The 25906-nt window shown below is 35.2% G+C and overlaps 1 protein-coding gene across 3 annotated transcripts in view; it reads left to right on the plus strand.

The window, feature by feature from the left end:
* APLF (aprataxin and PNKP like factor) overlaps positions 1–25906 on the plus strand; it is an 81943-nt gene that overhangs the window by 12901 nt on the left and 43136 nt on the right. For all 3 annotated transcript variants that reach the window (XM_047853819.1, XM_047853820.1, XM_047853821.1), the window contains exons 2-6: positions 1912–1983; positions 12573–12745; positions 17311–17458; positions 17784–17916; positions 25541–25686. In XM_047853819.1, the coding sequence (XP_047709775.1) occupies positions 1912–1983; positions 12573–12745; positions 17311–17458; positions 17784–17916; positions 25541–25686 (672 nt within the window). The remainder of the gene's footprint in view (positions 1–1911; positions 1984–12572; positions 12746–17310; positions 17459–17783; positions 17917–25540; positions 25687–25906) is intronic.

Genomic DNA, 25906 nt, shown 5'->3' on the forward strand with positions numbered 1-25906 from the left:
CTTGCCATGATTTTATATTTGGCAGTCTGTTACTCAGTTGGTTAGAAAATCGATTTGTATTATTGCAGTTCACAATGAGATCTTACTACCCAAGTTAGAATTAGAAATTTCTTACTCCCTAACGCAGAGTAATTTTCATTTCTTGAAACTATTTCTGACTGATCATATGCAGATGTAGAGTCATATATGACTCTTTTTCTCACATATTTATTTTTATTAATGAATATGGACTTGTAGGCCACCTACTCGAGGAGTGGCCTACACAAGTTACTTAAATTCTCTAGACTTTCAATTCCCAAGTTCATAACATGTGAACAATAGCTATGACAGTATTGTGGTGGATCTTAAGATTTAAGGGAAAGTTCTATGCAAATGATAAATCATTTTTATAAATGGTAAAGTGCGTTATCACCTGATAATGTCCACAAGGCACATTATGGGAAAGAATACAGGAACCTCCGAGTTTCTTCTCCCCTCTCTGGTAGATTATTAGTTTAATAGTGTATATATTTTAAATGGGCTACCTTTAAGATACTTCATTTTAGAAAATGTTCTAAAAATCAACTGTAGCGATCAAAAATTCACATATGTGGAATTCATTCCACTGTGATGCTTGATGTTACTACTTTTATATAGTCATAGTCTTATATGTGAAACTGCTCTCTGGTTAAAAAAGATGACTACTGGGGCTCCTGGGTGGCTCAGTCGGTTGAGCGTCCGACTTCAGCTCAGGTCACGATCTCGCGTCGGGCTCTGTGCTGATGGCTCGGAGCCTGGAGCCTGCTTCTGATTCTGTGTCTCCCTCTCTCTCTGCCCCTCCCCCGTTCATGCTATGTCTCTCTCTGTCCCCAAAATAAATAAACGTTAAAAAAAAGATGACTACTGATTCCTGGCACTTTGACATTTTTGCAAGTTTTTGTGTAACTAAAGAGTTTAATTGAACTGGGCATTGCTGTAGTCTGTTTTTACTGAAAATTTTGGTACTGATATGGATAATATCAGAGTTGAAGTGATACAGATACTAAGGTAATCAAAAGATGGGCCACATAATTATGATGTTAAGTAAAGTTGGTGCTTGAAACATTTTCATTATGTATCAACCACAAATAACAAAGGCAGACTTAACCATCATGTTTATAGTTCTGCAGGGAAGACTCAGTTGGCAATTTCAAGATTTAAAGTGCAAGCCATTTCTAAACTTTGGTATGCAGAAGTGCTTGTGTGTAACTAAAGCATGTTGAGTCAAAAGGGGAAGCAAATATATGTATTTTACCTTTTAAAATTAACATGTGTATGTATTGTATTATACACACACACACATACACATAAATGATAATCTCTTACTCACTGTAAATATTTGGTTTACACCACTCCCCCTCCCACCTTCCTGTTCTCTTAACTACTGCTGATGGCCCCAGAGCTCCAGTGCAGGTGGGCCTGACCCCAAGCCTGGTCATCACACCTTTATATTTACCAGACTGCTGCTCTTTAAAACCTTTGTCATTATAACATGCTACATATTTCTTGTACTTGAGAAGTTTCCTAATAAGTACACATTGTATACATTTTTTTGTCATTTTATGAGTTTTATTGATGAGAATCTCCACTAAATGTCTATCTTGAATGGAAGCCATCATGAAAATTTTGGGATGTGTTAGATCTCAAGCTTGAGTCTCTGCTCTGCTATTTATTCTTCCTGTTATCTTGGGCAGGTCCCTTAATCTCTTGAGTTGTTTTGTTATCTGTTCAATGAGGACAATCATTTTAATATACAGTTGCTGAATGAGTATTTGATATGTAGCCTACTAATATCAGAAACATTGCTGTGGGTTTTTGTTGTTGTTGTTACTGGTTTTTTTTTTTTTATGGAGGTAGCTGCATTAGAAATGTTTATTTTTTTTCCCCCTGTAGATAACAGACAAGAGAGTGTCCAGAAGACATGCAATTCTTGAGGTGGTCGGTGGCCAGCTTCGAATCAAACCGGTAAATATGTTATTCATGACTCATTTAAAAAAAATTTTTTTTTTTTTTTTACCATTTATTCATTTTTGAGAGACAGAGTGTGAGTGAGGGTGGGGGCAGAGAGAGAGGGAGACACAGAATCTGAAGCAGGCTCCAGGCTCCGAGCTGTCAACACAGAGCCCAATGCAGGGCTTGAACCCATGGACCTCAGGAGATCATGACCTGAGCCGAAGCTAGACACTCAACCTACTGAGCCACCCAGGCGCCCCTATTCATGACTCATTTTAACTCTTTGTCTCTCACCTTTTTCCAGCTCCTGGTTAGAGGGCTTATTTTCTAAGGTTATGCAAATAGAGAATCAATTTCAGAATATATCCTTCTTATTTCCAGAGGATAATTGGGAGATGAAATCTAAACTATTTAAAGTATTTTTTTCCCCATAAGACAGTGCTACATTTACATAGTTAGAATTTTAGTGAAAGATGACCACCAGTTCATGTATAAATTAGGATTTTGTTCATAACTGGATATTACAAATAAGATCCTATAAGGAAGCCTGTAACTATGTAATGGTTTATTTTTGGGGAGTGGGGTAGTGACCAGAGTTACTTAAATGTTATAGGATTGGGGGTGCCAGAATGACTCAGTTGGTTAAGCATCTGACTCTTGATTTTGACTCAGGTCATGATCACACGGTTTGTGAGACTGGCTGACAGTTTGTACTGCTTGGGATTCTCTCTCTCCCCACCCCCCCCCTTTTTTTTTTTTAATTTTTATTTATTTTTTTAAATTTACATCCAAGTTAGCCTGTAGTGCAACAGTGGTTTCAGGAGTAGATTCCTTAATGCCCCTTCCTGTTTAGCCCATCCCCCTCCCACAACCCCTCAGTAACCCTCTGTTCTCCATATTTGAGTCTCTTATGTTTTTGTCCCCCCTCCCTGTTTTTTTATTATTTTTGCTTCCCTTCCCTTATGTTCATCTGTTTTGTATATTAAAGTCCTCATATGAGTGAAGTCATATGATATTGGTCTTTCTCTGACTAATTTCACTTAGTATAATACTCTCTAGTTCCATCTGTGTAGTTGCAAATGGCAAGATTTCATTCTTTTTGATTGCCAAGTAATATTCCATTGTATGTGTATGTATGTATATATACATATACATATGCCATATGTGGCATATATATATGTATATGCCACATTTTCTTTATCCATTCATCCATCGATGGACATTTGGTCTCTTTCCATACTTTGGCTATTGTTGATAGTGCTGCTATAAACATTGGGGTGCATGTGTCCCTTTGAAAGAGCATCCCTGTATCCCTTGGATGCAATTTCTGGGTTGTAGGGTAGTTCTATTTTTAATTTTTTGAGGAACCTCCATTCTGTTTTCCAGAGTGGCTGCATGAGCTTGCATTACCACCAGCAGTGCAAAAGGGATCCTCTTTCTCCGCATCCTCACCAACATCTGTTGTTGCCTGAGTTGTAATGTTAGCCATTCTGACAGGTGTCAGGTGGTATTTCATTGCGGTTTTGGTTTGTATTCCCCTGATGGTGACGGATGTTGAGCATTTTTTCATGTGTCGGTTGGTCATCTGGATGTCTTCTTTGGAGAACTGTCTCTTCATGTCTTTTGCCCATTTCTTCACTGGATTATTTGTTTTTTGGGTGTTGAGTTTGATAAGTTCTTTATAGATTTTGGATACTAACCCTTTATCTGATATGTCATTTGCAAATATCTTCTCCCATTTTTTCAGTTCTCTTTTAGTTTTGCTGATTGTTTCCTTCACTGTACAGAAGCTTTTTATTTTGATGAGGTCCAAGTAGTTAATTTTTGCTTTTGTTTCCCTTGCCTCCAGGGACATGTTGAGTAAGAAGTTGCTGTGGCCAAGGTCAAAGAGGTTTTTGCCTGCTTTCTCTTCAAGGACTTTGATGGCTTCCTGTCTTACATTGAGGTCTTTCATCCATTTTGAGTTTATTTTTGTGTATGGTGCAGGAAAGGGGTCTAGGTTCATTTTTCTGCATGTCGCTGTCCACTTTTTCCAGCACCACTTGCTGAAGAGACTGTCTTTATTCCATTGGATATTCTTTTCTGCTTTGTCAAAGATTAGTTGGCCATACGTTTGTGGGTCCATTTCTGGGTTCTGTATTCTGTTCCATTGATCTGAGTGTCTGTTCTTGTGCCAGTACCACACTGTCTTGATGATTACAGCTTTGTAATGGAGCTTGAAGCCCTCTCCCTCTCTCTTTATCCCTCCCCTGCTTGTTCTCTCTCTCTCTTTCTCTCAATATAAGTAAATAACCTTTAAATAAATGTTACAGCATTGTATTTTAATAGATTTTTATATATCTGTGTGTAGAGAGGAATATTTGTAAAATTTAGACCTTGTTCTTTAGGGTTGTATTTTAATTTGAAAGTTCTTATTGAGGGCTAAAATTTTAACAGCTTGCTTTATAGTTAAGTACTGATATATTGTAGGGATATCAGTTTCTGATATTTCATTTGAAAAATTAGTTGTGTAGGAGAATAAAAAATGTGTATGAGAGTCCATCTATTTTGGACTGCATGCTGTGGCAGTAAAATTAATATGGTATGAAATTATATAAGTCATATATTATATATAAAAATAAATATATATTATATAATAAATTATATAATAAAATATATAACAATATAAAATAGATTTATAACATTTAAAATTTATATGTATTTTCCTCTTATATGTACAACTGCCTTTTGTATCATTAGTGCTTTCTATCACACATAAAGTACTTTTATTATCCTATGTTGAGCTATTGAGATTGACAAATGCCCATGAATTTCTTTTTTTTTAATGTTTATTTATTTTGAGAAAGAGAGAGTATGAGTGAGGGAGGAGCTGGGAGAGAGGGAGAGAGAGAATCCTGAGCCGGCTACAAGCTGTCAGCTGTTCTCACAAACCATGTGATCATGACCTGAGCCAAAGTCAGATGCTTAAATGACTGAGCCATTGAGGTGCATCCCGCCCCTTTTTTTAATATTTGTTTTGTGTTTGAGAGAGAGAGAGAGAGAGAGAGAGAGAGAGTGTGTGCGTGCAAGGGAGGGGCAGACAGAGAGTGAGGGATAAAGGATCTGAAGCATGCTCTGTGTAGAAAGCAGACAGCCTGATGCAGGGCTTGAACTCAAGAACTGAGAGATGAGATCTGAGCTGAAGTCAGATGCTTAACTGATTGAGCCACCCAGGTGCCCCAAGTTAAACTTTATCTTTTGTGAAGTGGGTCAGATTTCTGCATGGGAGTTGAGCAATTTTCCATTAAAAGAAGATATCTTTTAGAAAGCATTCTTCATCTTTACTTGGTCTTTAATTAGATTATACTCCTGTAAAACAATTGTTTGAAGTCAGCAAGTGTCTTTTGAGTACCAAACTGTGATAGATACAAAATTAGAAACTAGAGAAAAAAATTCCTCATTAGATTATAGGTATAAAACTAAAATTTGGTATAATAAGGTTTTTTAAAATTATACTTTTGTTCATATTTATCTTTTAAATATTATTAGTATAATTTATGAACTTTCTAGTAAATATGACCTTATATACATGGGAGAAAGATAAATATTTTTTTACCTTTTCCTTGGCAGCATTTTTTTTGACAATTTAGAATATCAGAGCCCTCTGGAGAATACCTAATTGTACAAAGTCGGCAAGTTGTTAAGTGGGAATTAGAACTCAGGTTCTTTGAACCCTATGCATTATTATTATTATTTTTTCATTGTATTTCCCAAGTCAGGATTCCTTTGCCATTTGATAGTCTCTTCTTTAAAAAATTTCTTGAAGGTAAGACTAACTGGTGAGTTTTCTTCACAAGATGATTTGGTTCCTTCAGTTGAGTAGAAGTTTACAATTGAAAGCCCCCTTAGATCCAGTCTTATATATGTGGGAATTTGATTTGGGCCAGAGCTGGCACTGCCATCAGTGGAGAGGGGGAGTTTTCATCAACAAATGGTACTGGAATAGTTTGTTATTTGTTTAGGCGAAAAAAATTAGACCCCCTGCCTCAAACCATACACACAAATCAGTTTTAGGTGGCTTAAGTGTGAAAGTCAAACGGTAAAACTGTTAGATTATATAGGAAAAAACCTTTGTGACATTAGAGTAGGGAAGTTTTAAAATAGCTATAAAAAGAAAGATTTAAAAAATCCAATTACATTAAAATTAAGAAACTTTGCTTATCAAAACACTATAATGAAAATGAAAAACATAGCAGGGAAAAGTTATTTAAAACACAAGTAGTTGACAAAGGAATGATATCCAAAATATATAGCAAATGCCTTCAATCAATGAGAAAAGATAAACAATCCAATCAAAGTATGGGCTAAATACTTACTTGAGTGGCACATTACAGAATTGGAAACCTGACTGTTTAGTAAAAACATGAGAAAGGTACTCAGCATTGTTATTAAGCAGAGAAATGTAAGGAAACTGCAGTGAGATACCATTGCACACCCAACAGATTGACAAAAATGTAAAGTCTAACAATTTCAAGTATTGATGAGGATGTAAACAAGTAGAACAGTTATAAACTTTTGGTGGGAGCTTAAATGTTGTAGCCACTTTGAAAAATAGCTTGACGTTAATTTCCTAAAGATGAAGGCGTGCATTTCCTACAAGCCAGATCTCATACACACATAGATGTGTACAAGAACCTGAAAAGCAAAGTTATTTATATAATAGCAAGAAACTAGACACAACATAAATTTCTATCAACAATGGAATTGATAAATATATTGTGATATATTCATTTAATGAAATACACTACAACAGTGAGGATAAATTACAGTGAAAGCATGAAAAATATAGATTAGAATCAGGAGTATGACATTGATAAAAGCAACATTGAAAGAATATATACAGTATAGTTTCATTTATATAAGATTAAAAATTCTACAAAAATAAACAGTATATTCATGATCATCAACTTGAGTGCCAAAATAATAAAGAACATTAGGGAAGTGATAGATACAACAGTCAGTATAATAATTACCTTTGAGTGAACTAAGAAGAGAATGGGATAGGGGATGACTCAAAAGGGACATCAAAAGTTAATATTCTTGGAGCGCCTGGGTGGCTCAGTCGGTTGAGCATCCAACTTCAGCTCAGGTCATGACCTCACAGCTCATGAGTTCGAGCCCTGCGTTGGGCTCTGTGCTGACAGCTCAGAGCCTGGAGTCTGCTTCTGCTTCTGTGTTTCTCTCTCTCTCTGCCCCTTACCCACTCGCATTCTGTCTCTCTCAAAAATAAATAAACATTAAAAAAATTTTTTTTTAAAAGTTAATATTCTTTTTCTGAAACTGGGTGGTGGATCCACACATGATATCTAACATGTATTATGTCTTTAAAAATCATTATGGAACACTTATGACATGAAAAAGGTGTAGTGAATAATAGTACAATGTGATGCAGCTACTTTTGTAATGCCAAACTACTAAACATGAAAGGACATGAAAAAAATGTATTTATTTTTAAGGAAATGTACAACTCTAATACTCGAATTTGATTTTTTAGAATAGTATTTAATTGGGTTTTGAATTTTATTCTGAGAATTATTTACACCATACCATTCGAAGGAACGTTGCTTCTTAGACTTGGTGATATACATATAGGTCCTTTGCTTTATATAATGCTTGATTTCTTGTTTATGTTAATGTAGTTGCAACAAAATGCCTATCTCCTTGAAATAGGTGTATTTGTTTATTCACCTGCTTAATGTAGCTGCACCATCAAGGTGTGATTTAGGGAAATTTAGAGAAATTCTAAACTGACCATAGTTGTTAATAGAAATGTTAAGGTCTTGAAAATAAAGAGATAGACAAGTAACTTCTAATTCATTCATTTAATCTTAACATGTGCTAAATATCATTTACCTTCTGTTCTGTAGTCAATCGCAAATTGATCTATTAAAGCAGGTTATGTGTACAACTGAAATAAAATTTTGAAAGAGAAGCCATGGTTTAAAAGTTTTTTGTAAAATTGTGTAAATGAATTATAACAAATGTTTTATTATGATCCTTTCTGTATGCTATCTACTCCAAATTATGTTTAAGTGATTAAATTTTTTCTACTTTCCTTCAAATTAGAAATCCAATCAAATAGAAACATAACTTTGACAATGATGGATGAATGCAATTAGTGCAATTACTAATTTGTACTTTTAAATTGGATGAATTTGTCTTTCTTTTCCCCCCTCTAATATTTCCTTTTAAAAAAGACTCTAGCTCTCAGCAGTTCTTGGAAATAGTGCATGAGGAGATAATGTTAGCTCATAGGAGATGATGTTAGCTTATTTGTGAGTCATTTAAATTTAATCTTCAGTCTGGTATCAGCAGGGAGAAAATGTATTATAAAGGCAAAACGACAGTGTTCTCTGTAAATGACTATATCACCAGTAGTTAGATATGTCCTCTGGGTAAATTCATAGCTGTCAATGCTTTTATTTCATTTTAATAAAATCGTACTCTTTTTGGTTCTTGGATGACTGAGGGAGTAGTTCTAAAAGTACATATAAATTGCAGAAGAATATATTTTTTTGCCGTTTGGTATTAATCCTTAAAATATCCATCTTTAGGTGACTGTGTTTTTTCTTTTGTGCAATAAAATTCCTGAGCTGTGATTGTTTTTCCTCCTATGAAATTATGAGTGTAGTTGGAAAAAAGCTATAAAATACTACAATAGCTTTTCCACAGCTCATTTTGTAAAAAAAAAAAAAAAAGAAGGAAAGAAAAGAAAAACAAGGCTTCCCAAATTAAAAAAAAAAATTGAAAATGAGAGGAACTTTTTTTTTGGGTGTACACATTAATCTTTCTTTAATGTTTATGATAATTTCAAGAGAAAGCTGTAGAAAACTGCTTTGTATTTTATTTAGTTCCATTTCTTCAGGGATAATGCATCCTTTGCACCACTTCTAAAATTATAGCATAATATATTTAAGTTTGCACTTATACTCCCATGGATATGTTAAAAGGCACTTACCAAAAATATGCTTCTCATATAGGTACCTCATATCTTTTATTTACTGTGAGTTTGGGTTTGCCGGTATTTTGCCTGCCCTTATCCACTTTTAGAATCAAAGTAAACTTAACCTTATTAAAGGAATTGGAGAGCTTTCCATCTTTTTCCGGTCTCAGGAAGACTTTGAATATTCAGAAAATTTTTAAATCCATTTGGATCTTGTTTAGGGAGAGATTAGAAAGATTTTTAATTACTGATTATATTGTTAAAACATTATAGGTCTAATCCAAAAGAAACACACACACACACACACACACACACACACACACACACACACGCACAAGTGCATGCTTGTTTTTTGTTTTTGTTTTTTTTTTTTTTTAAGTCAATTGGTGTATACTCTAAGATGATTATCAGTTTTGGCCTTCTTTACGAATATATTGGCATGAAGTATTTGCAGTATTCTACTAAGTTTTGTGTGTATTTAATGTCATTCTTTTCATTCCAAAATGTATGTGTGTGTGGTGTGTGTGTATATGTGTGTCTTCTCCCTTTTTGTTTCTTAATACTGCTAGATTTTTGTCTACTTTATAACTTTTAAAAAACTGTTTGTTTGGACTTCATGTCTGTGTAGCTTTTTAGTTGAAGCATATGTAATTTGACATAGATTTTAAAAACCTGGGGCACCTGGGTGGTTTAGTCAGTTGAGTGTCTGATTCTTTTAAAAAAATTTTTTTAAATGTTTACTTATTTTTGAGAGAGAGAGAGAGCGCAAGTGTGAGCAGGAGAGGAGGAGACACAGAATCCAAAGCAGGCTCCAGGCTCTGAGCTGTCAGCACAGAGCCCTATGCAGGGCTTGAACTCATGAGCCTTCAAACTGTGAGATCATGACCTGAGCCGAAGTCGACTGCTTAACCAACTGAGCCACCGAGGCAGCTGAGGGTCTGACTCTTGATTTTGACTCAGGTCATGATCCCAGGGTTGTGGGATCGAGCCCTGCATTGGGCTCCGTGCTGAGCATAGAGCCTGCTTAAGATTCTCTCTTTCTCCCTCTGCCTGGCTCATGGGCACACTCCCTCTTTCTCTCTCTCAAAGCCATTTAAAAATGTATTCAATAAGTAATATTTATTTAGGTTTAATTTGTAGGACCAAATATTAGATTTCTTGGAATGTCGTTTTTGCTCTTGGTTCTGGAATCCCCTGTATGAACAATTTTAGGAAAAGAAACAGATGATCATAGACCACATACATTGATCCACTTTCTCTATGACTGGATTTGCTAAATACCTGATATTTGACCATTTGAAATTTAAATGTTAAGTGCATATCAACAATAGCCAAATTATGGAAAGAGCTCAAATGTCCATCGACTGATGAATGGATAAAGAAGATGTGATACATATATGCATTGGAATATTATTTGAAGATCAAAAAGAATGGAGTCTTGCTATTTACAACAATGGATAGAACTAGAATGTGTTATGCTAAGTGAAGTCAGAGAAAGATAAATATAGGATTTCACTCATGTAGAATTTAAGAAACAAAACAGATGAATATAGGGGAAGGGAAGGAATAATAAGATAAAGACAGAGAGGGAGGCAAACCATAAGTAACTCTTAAATACAGAGCACAAACTGAGGGTTGTTGGTGGGGTGTTGGGTGGGGGAATAAGGAGGGCACTTGCTGGGATGAGCACTGGGTGTTATATGTAAGTGATGAATCACTAAATTCTACTCCTGAAACCATTATTACACTATATGTTAACTATCTCATATTTAAATTAAAAACAAACAAACTTTAAATAAAATTTAAAAAAATGTTAACTGCATTCAACTGAGTAAAAAATACTGAAAAATGAATGTTTGTTTTGACTTTGGGCTTGTGATGTCTTATTAAAGGAATGTAATTAGTTTCTTTTTCCTAAAGTATTTTACCTTTTCTACTTTTAGAATATTATGGCTTTGTAGTTAACATCTTAGCCTTTGAAAACTTAGAACTATGTTATTTAAACTATGTTATTTAATGTTTAGAGATTCACTTGAATGTTTAAGATACTAATGAATAAGAGCATGGTCTTAGCCTATTAGAAGCAAACCTCGTTTATAGAATATTTGGGGTTCAGGCAGAAGCTATTGATATTTCTATCCTGATTCTTGTCCTTGCTACTTAACATCCCTGACTCTGGTGATCATGGTATACTCAAGGAAGGGGGAGATTCATTTAAAAGTCTGAGGAGTAACAGGGAAGAATTTCCAAGCCCAGCAGTGTGTACAAGCTCAGAATCTGGTGGCTTGTCCTCGCTCAAAAACCCTAGCCATGAGCCAGAGCCACTTTGAGAGATAAGTTAGGGGTGGTTGGTACTGTAATGAAAGATTTCTAAACATAGTTTAAATTATAACTTGATTTTTAAAAATGAAGCATTCACAACTCTTTTTAGCGATATGGTGTTGCATAAATAGGTGTTACATTGCATGTCCATTCTTATGAAGTCTTGTATATAGTTTGTAAAATAACTCTGACCTATAAAATAATTGCCTACCAAATTTGTATAGTCTCTGTGTTTAATTTCTACCTCTAATCTTTATCTCCACATTTTATTTCACGGCATTCTTTTAACAGATTTAAAAGAAATAGAAATCTTTTCAATTGCAGATACATATAGGAAGGACTTATGGCCAGATCCTCATGAAATTAAATTGCCAGAACTAGATAAATTATATTCATTCTAGCTTTCAAAGTTTTTTTTGTTGTTGTGTGTTTGTTTTAATTTGGGCATGTAGGCAACAATGCTTATTTATTTATTTGTTTGTTTTTGGACCTTTTGTCTTAATGCTTCTTTTTCTGTATTAATCTATGTTAGAAAACTCCTCAGTGAGGAGCAAAACCAATCAAAACAAGCTATGTTGTTTGCTTGAGAGACTTGATCAAATTCTCTCTTTTCATAGTAGCTCACTTTTTTTTTTTTAATTTTTTTTTTTTTTTTTAACGTTTTTATTTTTGAGACAGAGAGAGACAGAGCATGAACAGGGGAGGGGCAGAGAGAGAGGGAGACACAGAATCGGAAGCAGGCTCCAGGCTCTGAGCCATCAGCCCAGAGCCCGACGCGGGGCTCGAACTCACGGACCGCGAGATTGTGACCTGAGTTGAAGTTGGACGCTTAACCGACTGAGCCACCCAGGCGCCCCGTAGCTCACTTTTTAATCATAGTAAGAAATTACTAGGAGAAAATAAGTATAAAAGAAGCTATCCATTTCCAAGAGATTAGTGAATTACAGATATGAAAGTTAGGGGACTCAGTTTCCATACTGAGAATTATTTTTCATGTTTCTCTTTCCAATGTCTGAGTGCGCCTCTTAAGCAAAGCAGAAGTAGTTTTTCACCAGGTAATTGATAACTTTGCTTCTTTCTTTGATTCCTAGGGAAATGGGAGGTATATTTTAGTTCTCTTCCCTTTTTTATGTATAGAAAATGATTATGGTACTTACAAGTGCCAAATTTATTAGACTTTTAAGTCTTAAGTTTGTACTGAAATTGTTTTGATACTGAAATTTTGGACCAGTTTGTATTTAGTTGTATTTTTCTCATAATTTAGAGTTATTTCACTATATTCTTTTTTATTTGTTAGATACACACAAATCCATGTTTTTATCAGTCTTCTGAGAAGAGCCAGCTCTTACCATTGAAGAGAAATCTATGGCGCTCGTTGAATCCTGGAGACAGTTTTTCTTTGCTGGTTGACAAATACATTTTTTGTGTTTTCTCTACACACTCTGAAACAGAAATGGAATGTACTTTAAGGTAAGAATGCCTGATGAAATTAAGTAATGGTATTTGTAATCTAATTCCTCAGCCATCCACAAATGCTTCAGTAGAAACCATATTAGGGTTAAACTATATTGGCAATATAGGAGTTAGATGGTGTGTGTGTGTTTGTGTGTGTGTGTGTGTATTTCTTTAGAAAACATTTGACACTGGAAACTTAGGTCTCAATAGTGATTGCTCACATGTAGTGTGTCTTTTGCCAATGTGTTCAGAATGTATTTTCCATTTAATAGTAACTAGGATAGTTAATTTGAAACCAACTACATTTTCTTAATCTTTTCTTTTAGCTTTTGAAATTTTATTAACGAATTAACCTCTGGCTTAGACTACACTCATATAACTCCTCTTTCTTATAAAAATAACAGAAAAATGGGGTGCCTGGGTGCTCAGTTGTTTGAGCATCTGACTCTTGATTTGGTCTCAGGTCATAATCCCAGGGTTGTGGAATCGAGCCCCGCATTGGGCTCCATGCTGTGCGTGGAGCCTGCTTAAGATTCTCTCTCCCTCTCAGGGGGTCTGGGTGGCTCAGCCGGTTAAGCGTCCGATTCTTGATTTTGGTTCAGATCATGATCTCATGGTTTGTGAGTTCAAGCCCGAAGTAGGGCACCATGCTGACAGCTGAGAGTGCAGGGTCTGCTTGGGATTGTTTCTCTCCCTTTTTTTCTGCTTCTCCCCCACTTGTGCATGCGTGCTCGCTCTCTCTCTTTCTCTCTCTCAAAATAAGTAAATAAATTTTAAAAGAAAAAAGATTCTCTCTGTCCCTCTGCCCCTCTCCCAGCTCTTTCTCTCACTCTCTCTCTAAAAAAAGAAAAAAAACCCCAGAAAATATAGAATGGAGAAATTGAGGAAATGAGGTATTACAATACATCTGATGTAAAGTTAAAATTAATGCACTCCTTTTGTTCAGGCAGTCATTAGCAGATTATTTACTGCTGTTTCAGCTTTTATAGAGTACATAAACTGGACTTATAGAAGTAAATGGACAGAAGTATAGAGTGTGTTTTGTGATCATAGTAGTATTAAATTAAAAATCAATAACAATACAGGGGCGTCTGCATGGCTCAGTTGGTTAAAGCGTCTGACTCTTGATTTCAGCTCAGGTCAGGCATGATCTCACTGTTTGTGAGTTCAAGCCCTGAGTCAGGCTTCATGCTAACAGTGTGGAGCCTGCTTGGGATTCTCTCTCTGTCTCTCTCTGTCCCTCCCCCACTATCTCTCTCTTAAAATAAGTAAATAAACTTAAAAATTAAAAAAAATCAATAACAATAAAATAGAAAAATCTCCCCAAACTTAAAATTAAAGGGCATACTTTTGAATAACTTATATGTCTAAGAGAAATCACAAGGAAAATTAGAAAACATTTTGGGGCACCTGGGTGGCTCAGTCAGCTAAGCATCCGACTCTTGGTTTTGGCTCAGCTCATGAGCTCATGGTTCATGAGTTTGAGCCCCATGCGGGGCTCCTAGCTGACAGTGCAGATGGACCCTGTTTGGGATTCTCTCTCTCCCTCTCTTCCTGCCCCTCCCTTGCATATGCACACACACACTCTTTCTCAAAAATAAATAAACTTAAAAAATAAAAAAAAAAGATTTTGAACAAATACTGAAAACAGCATAAAAATTTGTGAGGTGAAGTAGAGGGAAATTTATATTAAATGCCTGTATTAGAAGAGAAGAAAGTTATAAAACCAATGATGTGTGCTTCTCCTTTAAGAAGATAGGCAGACATTGGGGCACCTGGGTGGCGCAGTTGGTTGGGCGTCCGACTTCAGCCAGGTCAAGATCTTGCGGTCCGTGAGTTCGAGCCCTGCCTCAGGCTCTGGGCTGATGGCTCAGAGCCTGGAGCCTGTTTCCGATTCTGTGTCTCCCTCTCTCTCTGCCCCTCCCCCATTCATGCTCTGTCTCTCTCTGTCCCAAAAATAAATAAACGTTGAAAAAAAAAAAAAAAAAAAAAAAAAAAAAAAAAAAAGAAGATAGGCAGACAGGAGCAAATTAATGCCAAAGCAAATAGAAAAAAGGAAATAAGAGTAAGACTAGGAGTCAGTGAAATAAAAATAGACAAATAACAAAGAAAATCAACAAAACCAAAAGTTGGTTCTTTGAAAAGATTAATAAAATTGGTAAACTTAGGCTTCCCAAGAAAAAAACGAACAAAATGAAAAAATACAAATTATCAATATCAGAAATAGAATAAATGTATCACTAGTGATTTTACAGGCCTTAAAAAAATAATGAAGAAATATTATTTAAAACTTTATGCCAGTGAATTTGACAGCCTAAATGAATGAATGCTTTCCTGGGAAAACATTTACCAAAATTAATACAAAATTAATTTACCAAAATTAATAAATTAATTTTCTAGATATAGAAAATTTAATGACTTTTATATTTATTAAAGAAATTGAATTTACAATTTAAGAATTTGCCACAAGGACCTTCACTAGTGAGTTCTATGAACTTTCAAGAAAGTAATACCAATACTATACTCTTCTCCTCCAAATAGAAGAGGGTATACATTCTCACTCATTTTGGGAAGCTTCCATAATCCCGATACCAAAATCAGACAATAACATTACAAGAAAACTAGACCAATATTCCTCATAAAAATATAGAGAAGTCAAATCCAGCAATTTGTAGAAAGGGTAATATACCATAACCAAGTGGAATTTGAAGACCACAAGGTGGATTTATCATATAAAAATCAATGAATTTCACTGTGGCAGATTGAAGAATTGTCATTTCAATTGATGCTTAAAAATAGCTTTGACAAATTCAACACCTGTTCATGATTAAAAAAAAAAAACAGAAATAGAAGGAAACTTCTTCGTATAAAAAAAATTGTCTTTATTTACAGATGACATGATTGTGGACTTAGAAAATGCTGAGGTATCTACTCTAAGAAGCGAAACAGTACCTGCTGTATGATTACATTTATATTACGTTCTATAATAAACTAAACTATGATGGTAGTGGTTATTTCCAGAGGCACAGGCAAACTTTTTGGTGATGAACATATTCTGTGTCTCAATAAGAGTTTAGGTTACATGGATGTATGCATTTGTCAAAAATGACCAAATTGTGCACTTCAGATCTGTGCATTTCAGTAAATATAAATTACATCTACAATTCTTAAACTAGTGAATGAAAAGAAATTATGTGAGGAAATGTTTTTTGATTTGTTAAATTCAGTAACCTTTGCTTGCCACTTTACATATCTTCTTATTCTTTTTCTCTTATCACACATGTAGAAAGAACATTATTTTTAACCAGCTGTTGACCAAAGAAATATAAAGAACTAATTTAATTTAAACAATATTTATTGAATGAACAAACACTGTCACGTTGCACAGTGATTTAGTCTAAGTTTTTCTCTTTTGGCTGATTTCTGCCATTGAAATTCAAGTCTGCCTTTGAAAGAGATTATTCCCGTATAAGAAATACTCGAACAAAACAAGCCATTAACTGTTATCTTCTCAGCTAGACACATTTCTGAAATCTTCTATCTTCTGTTTTTATACACAGTGAAATCCATCCCTTTTAAATGTATAATTCAGTGTACTCTGATAAATGTATGTGGTTATGGAAGTTCTACCACAGTGAGTGAGATAGAGAACATTTCCATTTCCCCAGAAAGCGCCCTCATGCCACTCTGTAGTCATTCCCGTCACCCCATGCTGGGCCTGGGCATCCAGATCTGACTTCTGTCCCTGTAGCTTTACCTCTTCAGAATGTCATATGAATGGAGTTATATGATATGTAGCCTTTTGTGTCTGCTTCTTTGACTTAGCAAAATGCCTTTGAGATTCATCCATGTTGTTGTATATCAGTTTTCCTTTTTATTTTGAGTAGTATTTCCATCTATACTTTCAAATTTTCAAAAAAGTACATTTGTTGGATTGTCTCTAAGCATATTTAATGAATAACGACCCATCAGCTTTGGATGATCTTCGTGCACTTTGCAGCAAGTGCGAGGTAGTTGGTTCTGCTAAGTATGTTCCACATATGACTGTAGATGCTCCTGTGTCAGAACATTTAGCTTCCAGTTGGACTACAGGTGTGGGGAGATTTTACAAGTGGCTGTCCTGTCCAGAACTCCAGTAGTAGCCATGTATGAACATGACATTAGGATTTTATTTATTTTTTTCTCCAAAGCCAAACTAGCTTAGCTGATATTTTTGCAGTTTGCATTTTCTCTTTGGATGCTGGGTGCTGATCTTAACTTTTATGGGCTATCTGACAAATACTAAGTAAATAGCTCTTAAGCTTTAAGAGAGATGGCCACTACCCATCTTCATAAATAGCTGTGCTACTAGGCCCATGATTCAGAAAGATAAATGCATTTTATGCTGATACAGTGGGCAGAAGATGAAGAACATATTTTCATCTATATATTTTATTGTAGTATACTATGGTCTGCTTTTTTGTCTTGCTAAGGCCAAGAAAAGGAACACAATTCATTAGTTAGATGTCCTTGGGAGAATCACATTTATAATGATGTGGTATAATGAAGTGTTTTAAATGATTTTTATTTTATTTTTATAGAAATAGTCAGATGCTTGATGAAGATAATATTCTAAATGAAACACCAAAATCATCCTCGGTTGATTCGCCTGATGAGACAACTGGTAACCCACAGCTGGCAAGAAGCACAGAAATAGCTAAGACCCAAACTGCCACGGCAAATAGTGAGGTGAGAAATTTAAGACCCCGTCCATTTGTAACATATTCCTTACTTCAAGAAGATAAAAGACACCTGAAATTAGCCATATCATGACAATATTACTGGCGTTGCCATTTTTAGGTTAAGCTAAATAGAATAGCTCAGAATAGAGTTTAGTCTAACACATCAACTAATAGAGATAATGAATTTCTTTCTTTGTGAAATTTGACTAATTCAGTCCACGGTTGCAGATAGGTTTTTTTTTAATGGTAGTTTTCCGCAAAGTAAATAATCTTACAGTTTCACTAAGGCTGAATGATTATTTTTAGTAACTAATATATAGATGCCTTTTTAGTGTTTCCTAGGTGAAGGTAGAGACATCAGTAAGCAACAGTCTAACCCTGCCCAGAGGAGAAGAATCCTGCCAGCATGGATGTTAACAGACAATCGAAGTGACCAAGACCTTTCAGCACCAGCCAGCAGTGGGGGTAGGTTTTGTTTAGAAAACAGTAAGCAGAATTTGGAACTTTTTCTGAACTCATGGAGATAGACTAGTGGTTATGTTAGTGTATAACTTAGCCTAACGTTTTTAGATGCGTACGTGAAGTCTAATTTAACACATAAATTATTATTTTATGCCATTTATCATATCTATCATATACCATCCTGCTAATTACCATTTGATTTAACAAGTGCTATTTATCTTATGTGCTAGACTTATGTTAATATAGATTTTCAAACATACCTGTTGTTGTTGTGTCAACCATGACAGGACATAAAAGGCAGTACAGTAAGAGCTTTCTAAATTAATTTAATTAAATAAAAAACTGCCAAGCACACAATATTATGAGCAGGAAAATTCAAAGAAGGGGGCACCTCTGCCCTGGCACAGCTCACTGTCATGGCAGATACCACAATGATTTATGTCACCTGCTGGGCATTTCCATTGAATCAAGATGATTAAAACTAGATCTGGTAGGATTAGAGTGACTTCATGGGAAAAGTAGGTTATATATTATGTATTGTGGGAGATGTGATCTGGAGAATTTTCATATCTAAACCTAAGATTTCCTGGTAAGAGTTTTATAGTGGTTTTCAATCTCCAAGACCCATCATTACATATGTAATATGTTTTTATCAGTAACATTTCTCATTAAGTGTGGTAATTCCTCAGTTGGCAGGAAGGAAATGGGGAGTGGGGAATGGTACTGGAGAGGGGGCAGGTACTTTCTCTCATAGAACAATTTCTCTAATATAGAAAGAATAACTTTACTTGACCAAAATTTGGACCGATGTGAACTGCCTCCCTGCAAGCAAGTCCTTTTCTTTCAGAGTTGTTTTGCATGGTACCTGCTTTTGTGCTGCCACTATTATATTGCCTTTAATAGTCCAAAATATATTTGGCTGCAAATTAAAAATAGCTATTAACTTTCACTAGCTAGATGTACCATGTAAAATCTGAAGCACCTTTCTGAGTACTTCACCTTAAACATGCAAAGGAAAACAATTTGACATTGATTTGGATAGGAATATTATATAATACACAGTGTTCTTAAAATGCTAAAGCTTCAAAATAAGATAGAAAGTGTTTGGATTCTGACATGAATTCTTTCTTGTAAACAGACTTTGGGGGTAGTTGTAAGAACAAAGTTAGGTTACTTGTTTCCTTCAGAGACACGAAGATTTAGAAGTACCTGTAGGACAGTTTAGTACTTGAATCCAGCTAATCAAAAATCAAAATAATTTGACTTTCTCTGCTGTGTAGTTTATAATTATCATTATTGTTGTTGTTTTATTTGTTTAAGTAATAAATCATCCAGGTCAATGTATCAATGCTAGAGATTTAAAAAAATCAATTTCTAGGATGCATTTTGGACTCATTTAGATGTCGGTTACTTTCTTAAGTCTTTTGCAGCTTTAGTACTGTACTTTGTTCATTCATATCTCTTTAGATGGTCTGATTAACGTGATGTTTTAGAGCCTTTTGTGTCACTAGGTACCGAACAGATGATGTAAACTGATGTTAAATGACTTCTCCAAGATCACGTAATGAATCCCAGAGCCGTAATTGAGACCTAGCTCTGGCTGAGAGCTTTAAAGCCCATGCTCTGAGCAGTGTCACTATACTGCCCCACAAATTTACCCTCCCTATGTTCTGGTGTTTTTATTCTTTTCTTTTTTAATATGCTCTTGCATCCTCTCCTAGATCTTTTCTCAGTTTAACTCTTGGTTTAATCCTTAAATGTACCTGAATGTTTGCTGTGTTCAGGCTGTCCTTTTGTTTTTTGGCCAGAATAGTTCTAGATTATTTTCTGGGTCCCCAGGTATTAGCCCTTGGAAATTATCATGAGTTTCTCAGGCCTGGGCTAAAATTTTCTCTGTGTCCCTTGGTGATTGGCAAGTGAATAGATTTGGGCATGGCTGCCAGAGCCTGCCCTCTCCTGACTGCCAGTCATCTCTGTTCCCTCAGCCTTCTAGGCTCTAGGAGTAGTCACAATTCCTGGGCTAGGGTATTCTTGCTAGATTGAAAAAGGAGCTTTTATAGTTTCACTGGTGTCTGCTACTCTGCAGTACCCTTCTTCTCCCGTCTTCTAACCCTCCAACATGGAGTCAAGAAAGGTGGCACATGCTGAAAAAGATTGAAGTAGTCCCCAAATCATCTGGTTTGCATTTAATTTTGTACTCTGAATATTTTCCACATATTCTGCTCAATGCAGACTGTAAATGCTGAACTGACATTCTATTAATTCGACTATAGTTTAAAATTTACTTAAAGTGCTAGTTATTCTGTTTACTTTATTTCCAACAGCCCTGCTAAATTATCTAATTAACTCTAGTAGTTTTGTAAGTCTCTCAGATTATCTAGCTGTATAGTCATATCTGCAAGATTATGACAGTTCTGGCTCTTCTGCTCTACTGCCTTTAAAACATTTTTAGTTAATGAACTAGACCCTATAAATTTTGAATAAAGTGGATAAAATTGGCATCTCTATCTTATTCCCGATTTTAATAGGAATTCTATTAGTGTATCAGCTTTAAAATGATTGGAATTCAGTTCTGATACTCTGTCATTTTTAGGATGTTTTATTTCTTTATTTTTCTTTCAGGAATAACTGTTGAATTCTTTGACAAATTTTTTGGTATAGAAATAGTCCTGTCAAGGGGTGGGTGGGGACAGAGAAAGGGGAGGGCATAGGTGAGCAGTGGGGTCAGGGCCGGGCTATAAACAAAAAAGAAAAAACAAAAAGAAATAGTCCTGCATTTTCTTGTGTCAGTGTAGTTAGTGATGTTGGTAGATTTCCTAATGTGCCATGCTTGGTTTCCTAGAATAAGTTTAATTTATCATGATGGCTTATTATTTTTAAGTTGTGTTAGGTTAGAGTTGCTTAGTTTAGGACATTTGTATCTATATTCCTAAGCGTGATTAGTATTTTTCTCCTTGTGTGCCATCTATGTCAGATTTTAGCGTTGAGCTATGTCAGTGTTGTACAAAATGAATTAGGAGATTTTTCCATGTATGCTCAAGGACAGTTTGAATAACAGAAATACCTCTTCCTTTAAAGAACCTTTTTACATCACAATCTGGGTCTGGTTTCTATTTTAAGTAGTTGATAATTCCAGAGTAGGAATAGATAAGTTAGACCAGTAAAAAATGAACAGAACACTGAGAAACAGACCAAAATAACATACAGTTAATATATTCAAAATTATTAGATCAAATTGCTCGGGAAATGATGCATTGTTATTATAAATAATGTTGGGAAAATTAGCTTTCTATTTGGAAGACAACAATATTAGAGCACTACCTCATACCATGTTCTTAAATAAATTTTTATTGAGTTAATAATCTTAATGTAAAAATTAACTATTAAGGCATTTGAAGAATATATGGGGACAATATTTTTATTACTTCTGGGGAGCTTTCTTAAGACGGTAGGGAGCCCAGAACCATCAGGGAAAAATTGACAGGTACATTTAGATTAAAAATGAAAAAAAAAATTCGTGTGCATAAGACACTTATAAACAAAGTTAAAGGGAAATAGCAAAGTGGCAAACCTACTGGCAGATATTATCTGTCACCCTTATAAAAGGTGGAAGGTTTTAAATAATTATTTGGTAACAAAAAAGAAGGCAAAACTCAGAAATTTGGGGCATACTACAGAAGAATCGTTAGGCAACAAATATATGACTACTTTGGCAGCATCTCTTACATATTTAAGTATACAACACTCTTGGATCCGGAAATTCCAATTCTGTGTCTTTATTCCACAAAAATGATAGCATTTATTATTTTAGTCATGTGTGTGTTTGCGCATATGTATTTGTATATTTGGTTAACCTTAGGAAGTTGGGAAGGATACACTTCAAATTGTTAATGTAACTGTTACGGTGGTTCTTTTGGAGGATAAAGTTGGATGGTTGTAATTTTAATGACATCTGCATATAGCTGTTAGCATAACAGCTCATACAAGTAAATGAAACTAGTAATATTAAAAATAATTTAAGTTATTTTCTTTTAGATTGTGATCATTTAACTGTACCCATTTGGGACGTAGAAAAGTATTTGCTATGCCAGATATTATGATTATTATGAGCTAATTAAGCTGTTTATTTTATATACTCTTTGTAAAGAGCATTTTTACAGCAGTATCAAAATGGCTTCTTCCTATGCAAAAAGAAATTAGCTCTGGTCCTTAGAAGAATATTTGTAGTAGAAAATTTGGAATTTTGAAGAATATTTTAAATATATATTTTTTAAGCTTAGGATTTTATGTACATGTGTGACACTTGGAATGTGGTAAACTGCCATTTGGGCAGATGTTGTGTCTTGCTTAATTTACATTTTTGGTTCTTAGCGTGGTAAGCAGTACCATTAGTTGATTATTTCTCTTGATTTGACTAATTCTTATCTCTTGTAGCATTTAGACATTTGCTGCATGAAGCTTTGTAGTCTTATTTAGTCTTATTCCTCACAGTTTCTTTTTTTTTTTTTTTTAATTTTTTTTCAACGTTTTTATTTATTTTTGGGACAGAGAGAGACAGAGCATGAACGGGGGAGGGGCAGAGAGAGAGGGAGACATAGAATCGGACACAGGCTCCAGGCTCCGAGCCATCAGCCCAGAGCCTGGCGCGGGGCTCGAACTCACAGACCGCGAGATCGTGACCTGGCTGAAGTCGGACGCTTAACCGACTGCGCCACCCAGGCGCCCCTTCCTCACAGTTTCTAAAATGATATGAAATCTTCCTAATTTAGATTCAAAGCAAATATTTAAGTAATTTAGGCAGTTCAGTTTTTGAAAAGTTTATTCATAAATTTCTTATATAAATACATTATATTTATATTGGTTCAATTGATTTTCCTGTTAAATAATATGGACAGTATTTCTTTCCTTACTTAATGAAGGAGTGTTATTTCAGACCACTTGAATATCCTTTAGTTCAGATCTGAGCAAACTACAACCCACGAGCCAAATCTGGCATGCTGCCTGTTTTTGTCAATAAAGTTTTACTGGAATACAGCCATGCTCATCCATGTGTGTTTTGTCTGTGGCTGATTTGCATTCTAAAGGCAGAGGCTGGTAGTTGTGACAGACACTATATGGCCAATGGAACTTAAAATATTTATGTCTGGCTTTTTGTAGAAAAATTTGCTAAACTGTGCTTTAGAACATTAGAATAGTCACTGTGGATTGCGTTACAAAACCTCTCTTCAGGCTCTCAAGGGAACCTTTGGGTCAATTCTGTCTTTTTTTTTCTTTTAATTCTCAGAAAATAATTTATTAAAATGTATCAATCACATGGTGAGTACAATTTTGTAGTAGCATAGATACACATTCACAGATTTGTTACAAAGAAAACTGAACAGGTGTTGAAGTGAAGACACTTTAGTTGTGGAAATGGAGAGCAAAATACTTTATTTTTTAAATCCCAGAGACTGAAATGCTTAAAGATATGTGTGCATTAAAAAAAAACAACAACAAAAAAAACGTGTTATCACCTTGAAGAGTGTGCCTAAACCTGCCTATTTCTAGAAACAGTGATTTGAAGCTGAGAATAACTGCATGAATGGAACATTGACTAATACACTTAGAGGGGGACTGCTGAAGAAAGGTGACATTTTTGCTTCACATGTCTTCCAGTGGGAACAGTGGATTCCTAGCTTCCTAACTAATGTCATCATGAACATAAAATTGTTATGCCACACTGACTGAAAAATCATTACCTCATAGTCTATGTTCACTACATTTGCAGTTATGTTCCCATATCATTATTCTTTTTTTTTTTTTTTATTTTTTTAATTTACATCCAACTTAGTTAGCTTATAGTGCAACAATGATTTCAGGAATAGATTCCTTAATGCCCCTTACCCATTTAGCCCATCCCCCCTCCCACAACCCCCCAGTAACCCTCTGTGTGTTCTCCATATTTAAGAGTCTCTTATGTTTTGTCCCCCCCTGTTTTTATATTATTTTTGCTTCCCTTTCCTTATGTTCATCTGTTTTGTATCTTAAAGTCCTCATATGAGTGAAGTCATATGATACTGGTCTTTCTCTGACTAATTTCCCTTAGCATAATACCCTCTAGTTCCATCCACGTAGTTGCAAATGGCAAGATTTCATTCTTTTTGATTGCCAAGTAATACTCCGTTGTATATATATACCACATCTTCTTTATCCATTCATCTGTCAATGGGCATTTGGGGTCTTTCCATACTTTGGCTATTGTTGATAGTGCTGCTGTAAACATTGGGGTGCATGTGCCCCTTCAAAACAGCATCCCTGTATCCCTTGGATAAATACCTAGTAGTGCAATTTCTGGGTTGTATGGTAGTTCTATTTTTAATTTTTTGAGGAACCTCCATACTGTTTTCCAGAGTGGCTGCACCAGCTTGCATTGCCACCAGCAGTGCAAAAGGGATCCTCTTTCTCCGCATCCTCACCAACATCTGTTGTTGCTTGAGTTGTTAATGTTAGCCATTCTGACAGGTGTAAGATGGTATCTCATTGCGGTTTTGATTTGTATTTTCCTGATCGTGAGTGATGTTGAGCATGTTTTCATGTGTCGGTTGGGCATCTGGATGTCTTCTTTGGAGAAGTGTCTATTCATGTCTTTTGCCCATTTCTTCACTGGATTGTTTTTTGGGTGCTGAGTTTGATAAGTTCTTTATAGATTTTAGATACTAACCCTTTATCTGATATGTCGTTTGCAAATCCCTTCTCCCATTTTGTCGGTTGCCTTTTAGTTTGGTGATTGTTGCCAGTTCTGTTTATGTTCACAATTCATTTAGTCAAACAGTGAACAAAGCACATAAAGTTCCTGCCCTCATGAAGTTGCCATTTGAGTGTAGGGGAGACAGATAATTAAGCATGAAGATTGTCCTCTTAAAAAGAGCAGATTTTTTATTTTTTCTGATTAGAGGGCTCATGGATTTATTAACAAAATATGATACCGACTTAGGTTTGCCAAATATGTTGCACCTTGGCTAAGTATTATATGGGATACAGTGTCCATTGTTATTGAGACTTATTTTCTATATTGGTGAAGTTTGTAGAGGTCACTCTCCCTTTTGGGTAATTTTGGGTTCTTAATCTGTTATTAAGTTTAATTTCTCACTGTGGATGTTAGGGGCTCAATAATTATATGTAAAATTCATTGGCTGACTATATGTTAAATTTTCTGTTAGGAAATTCAATGCTAAAATAAAAAATAAATATTTAACACATCTCAAGTACTGTGATACATAGTTTATATATCAAACCTCATTTACTCGTAGTAACTCTATGAGTTATTATTATAATTCCCTTTTTTGGGGTGATAAAACCAGCGTTCAGAGAGGCAAGGTGAAGCAGTTCAAGGATAGCACCTGTTCATATTAGCATCTTGGTCTGACTGTCTCCAGGGCTGGAGCTCCTGGCCAAAGTGCTGCTTAATACTTTTTTGAGGTTTGCAAATAAGTGTTTTCAAGTTGGCATTAATATAAATGGACTTTTACTTTTAATTGCCCTTTTATCCTCTTTCTTTCTTTCTTTCTTTCTTTCTTTCTTCTTTCTTTCTGATTGACATTTGAAGATAAAAGATAATTTTTTCTTTTTCCTTCTGTATATGTTTAAGGTAATATAATCCAGGGAAGTGGAAAAGAAGGAATCTGCAGAAAGCGATTAAATTCATCAGGAAGTTCAAAAAGTACATCAGCAGAGCAAGACACAGGGAAAAAGTGCAAAAATGCTGATCAGGAAGAGTCTATCATTTCATCCAAGGTGATTTTTTAAAAAATTTATTATTTGGGGGCGCCTTGCTGTCTCATTTGGTAGAATGTGTGACTCTTTTTAAAAAAATTTTTAAAACATTTGTTTATTTTTTGAGAGACAGAGACAGATGGTGAACGGGGGAGGGGCAGAGAGATAGGGAGTCATAGTCCAAAGCAGGCTCCAGGCTCTGAGCTGTCAGCACAGATCGTGACGTAGGGCTCGAAGTCAT

This window comes from Prionailurus viverrinus, chromosome A3 (assembly GCF_022837055.1).
Source record: "Prionailurus viverrinus isolate Anna chromosome A3, UM_Priviv_1.0, whole genome shotgun sequence".
Classification (NCBI taxonomy): Eukaryota; Metazoa; Chordata; class Mammalia; order Carnivora; family Felidae; genus Prionailurus; species Prionailurus viverrinus.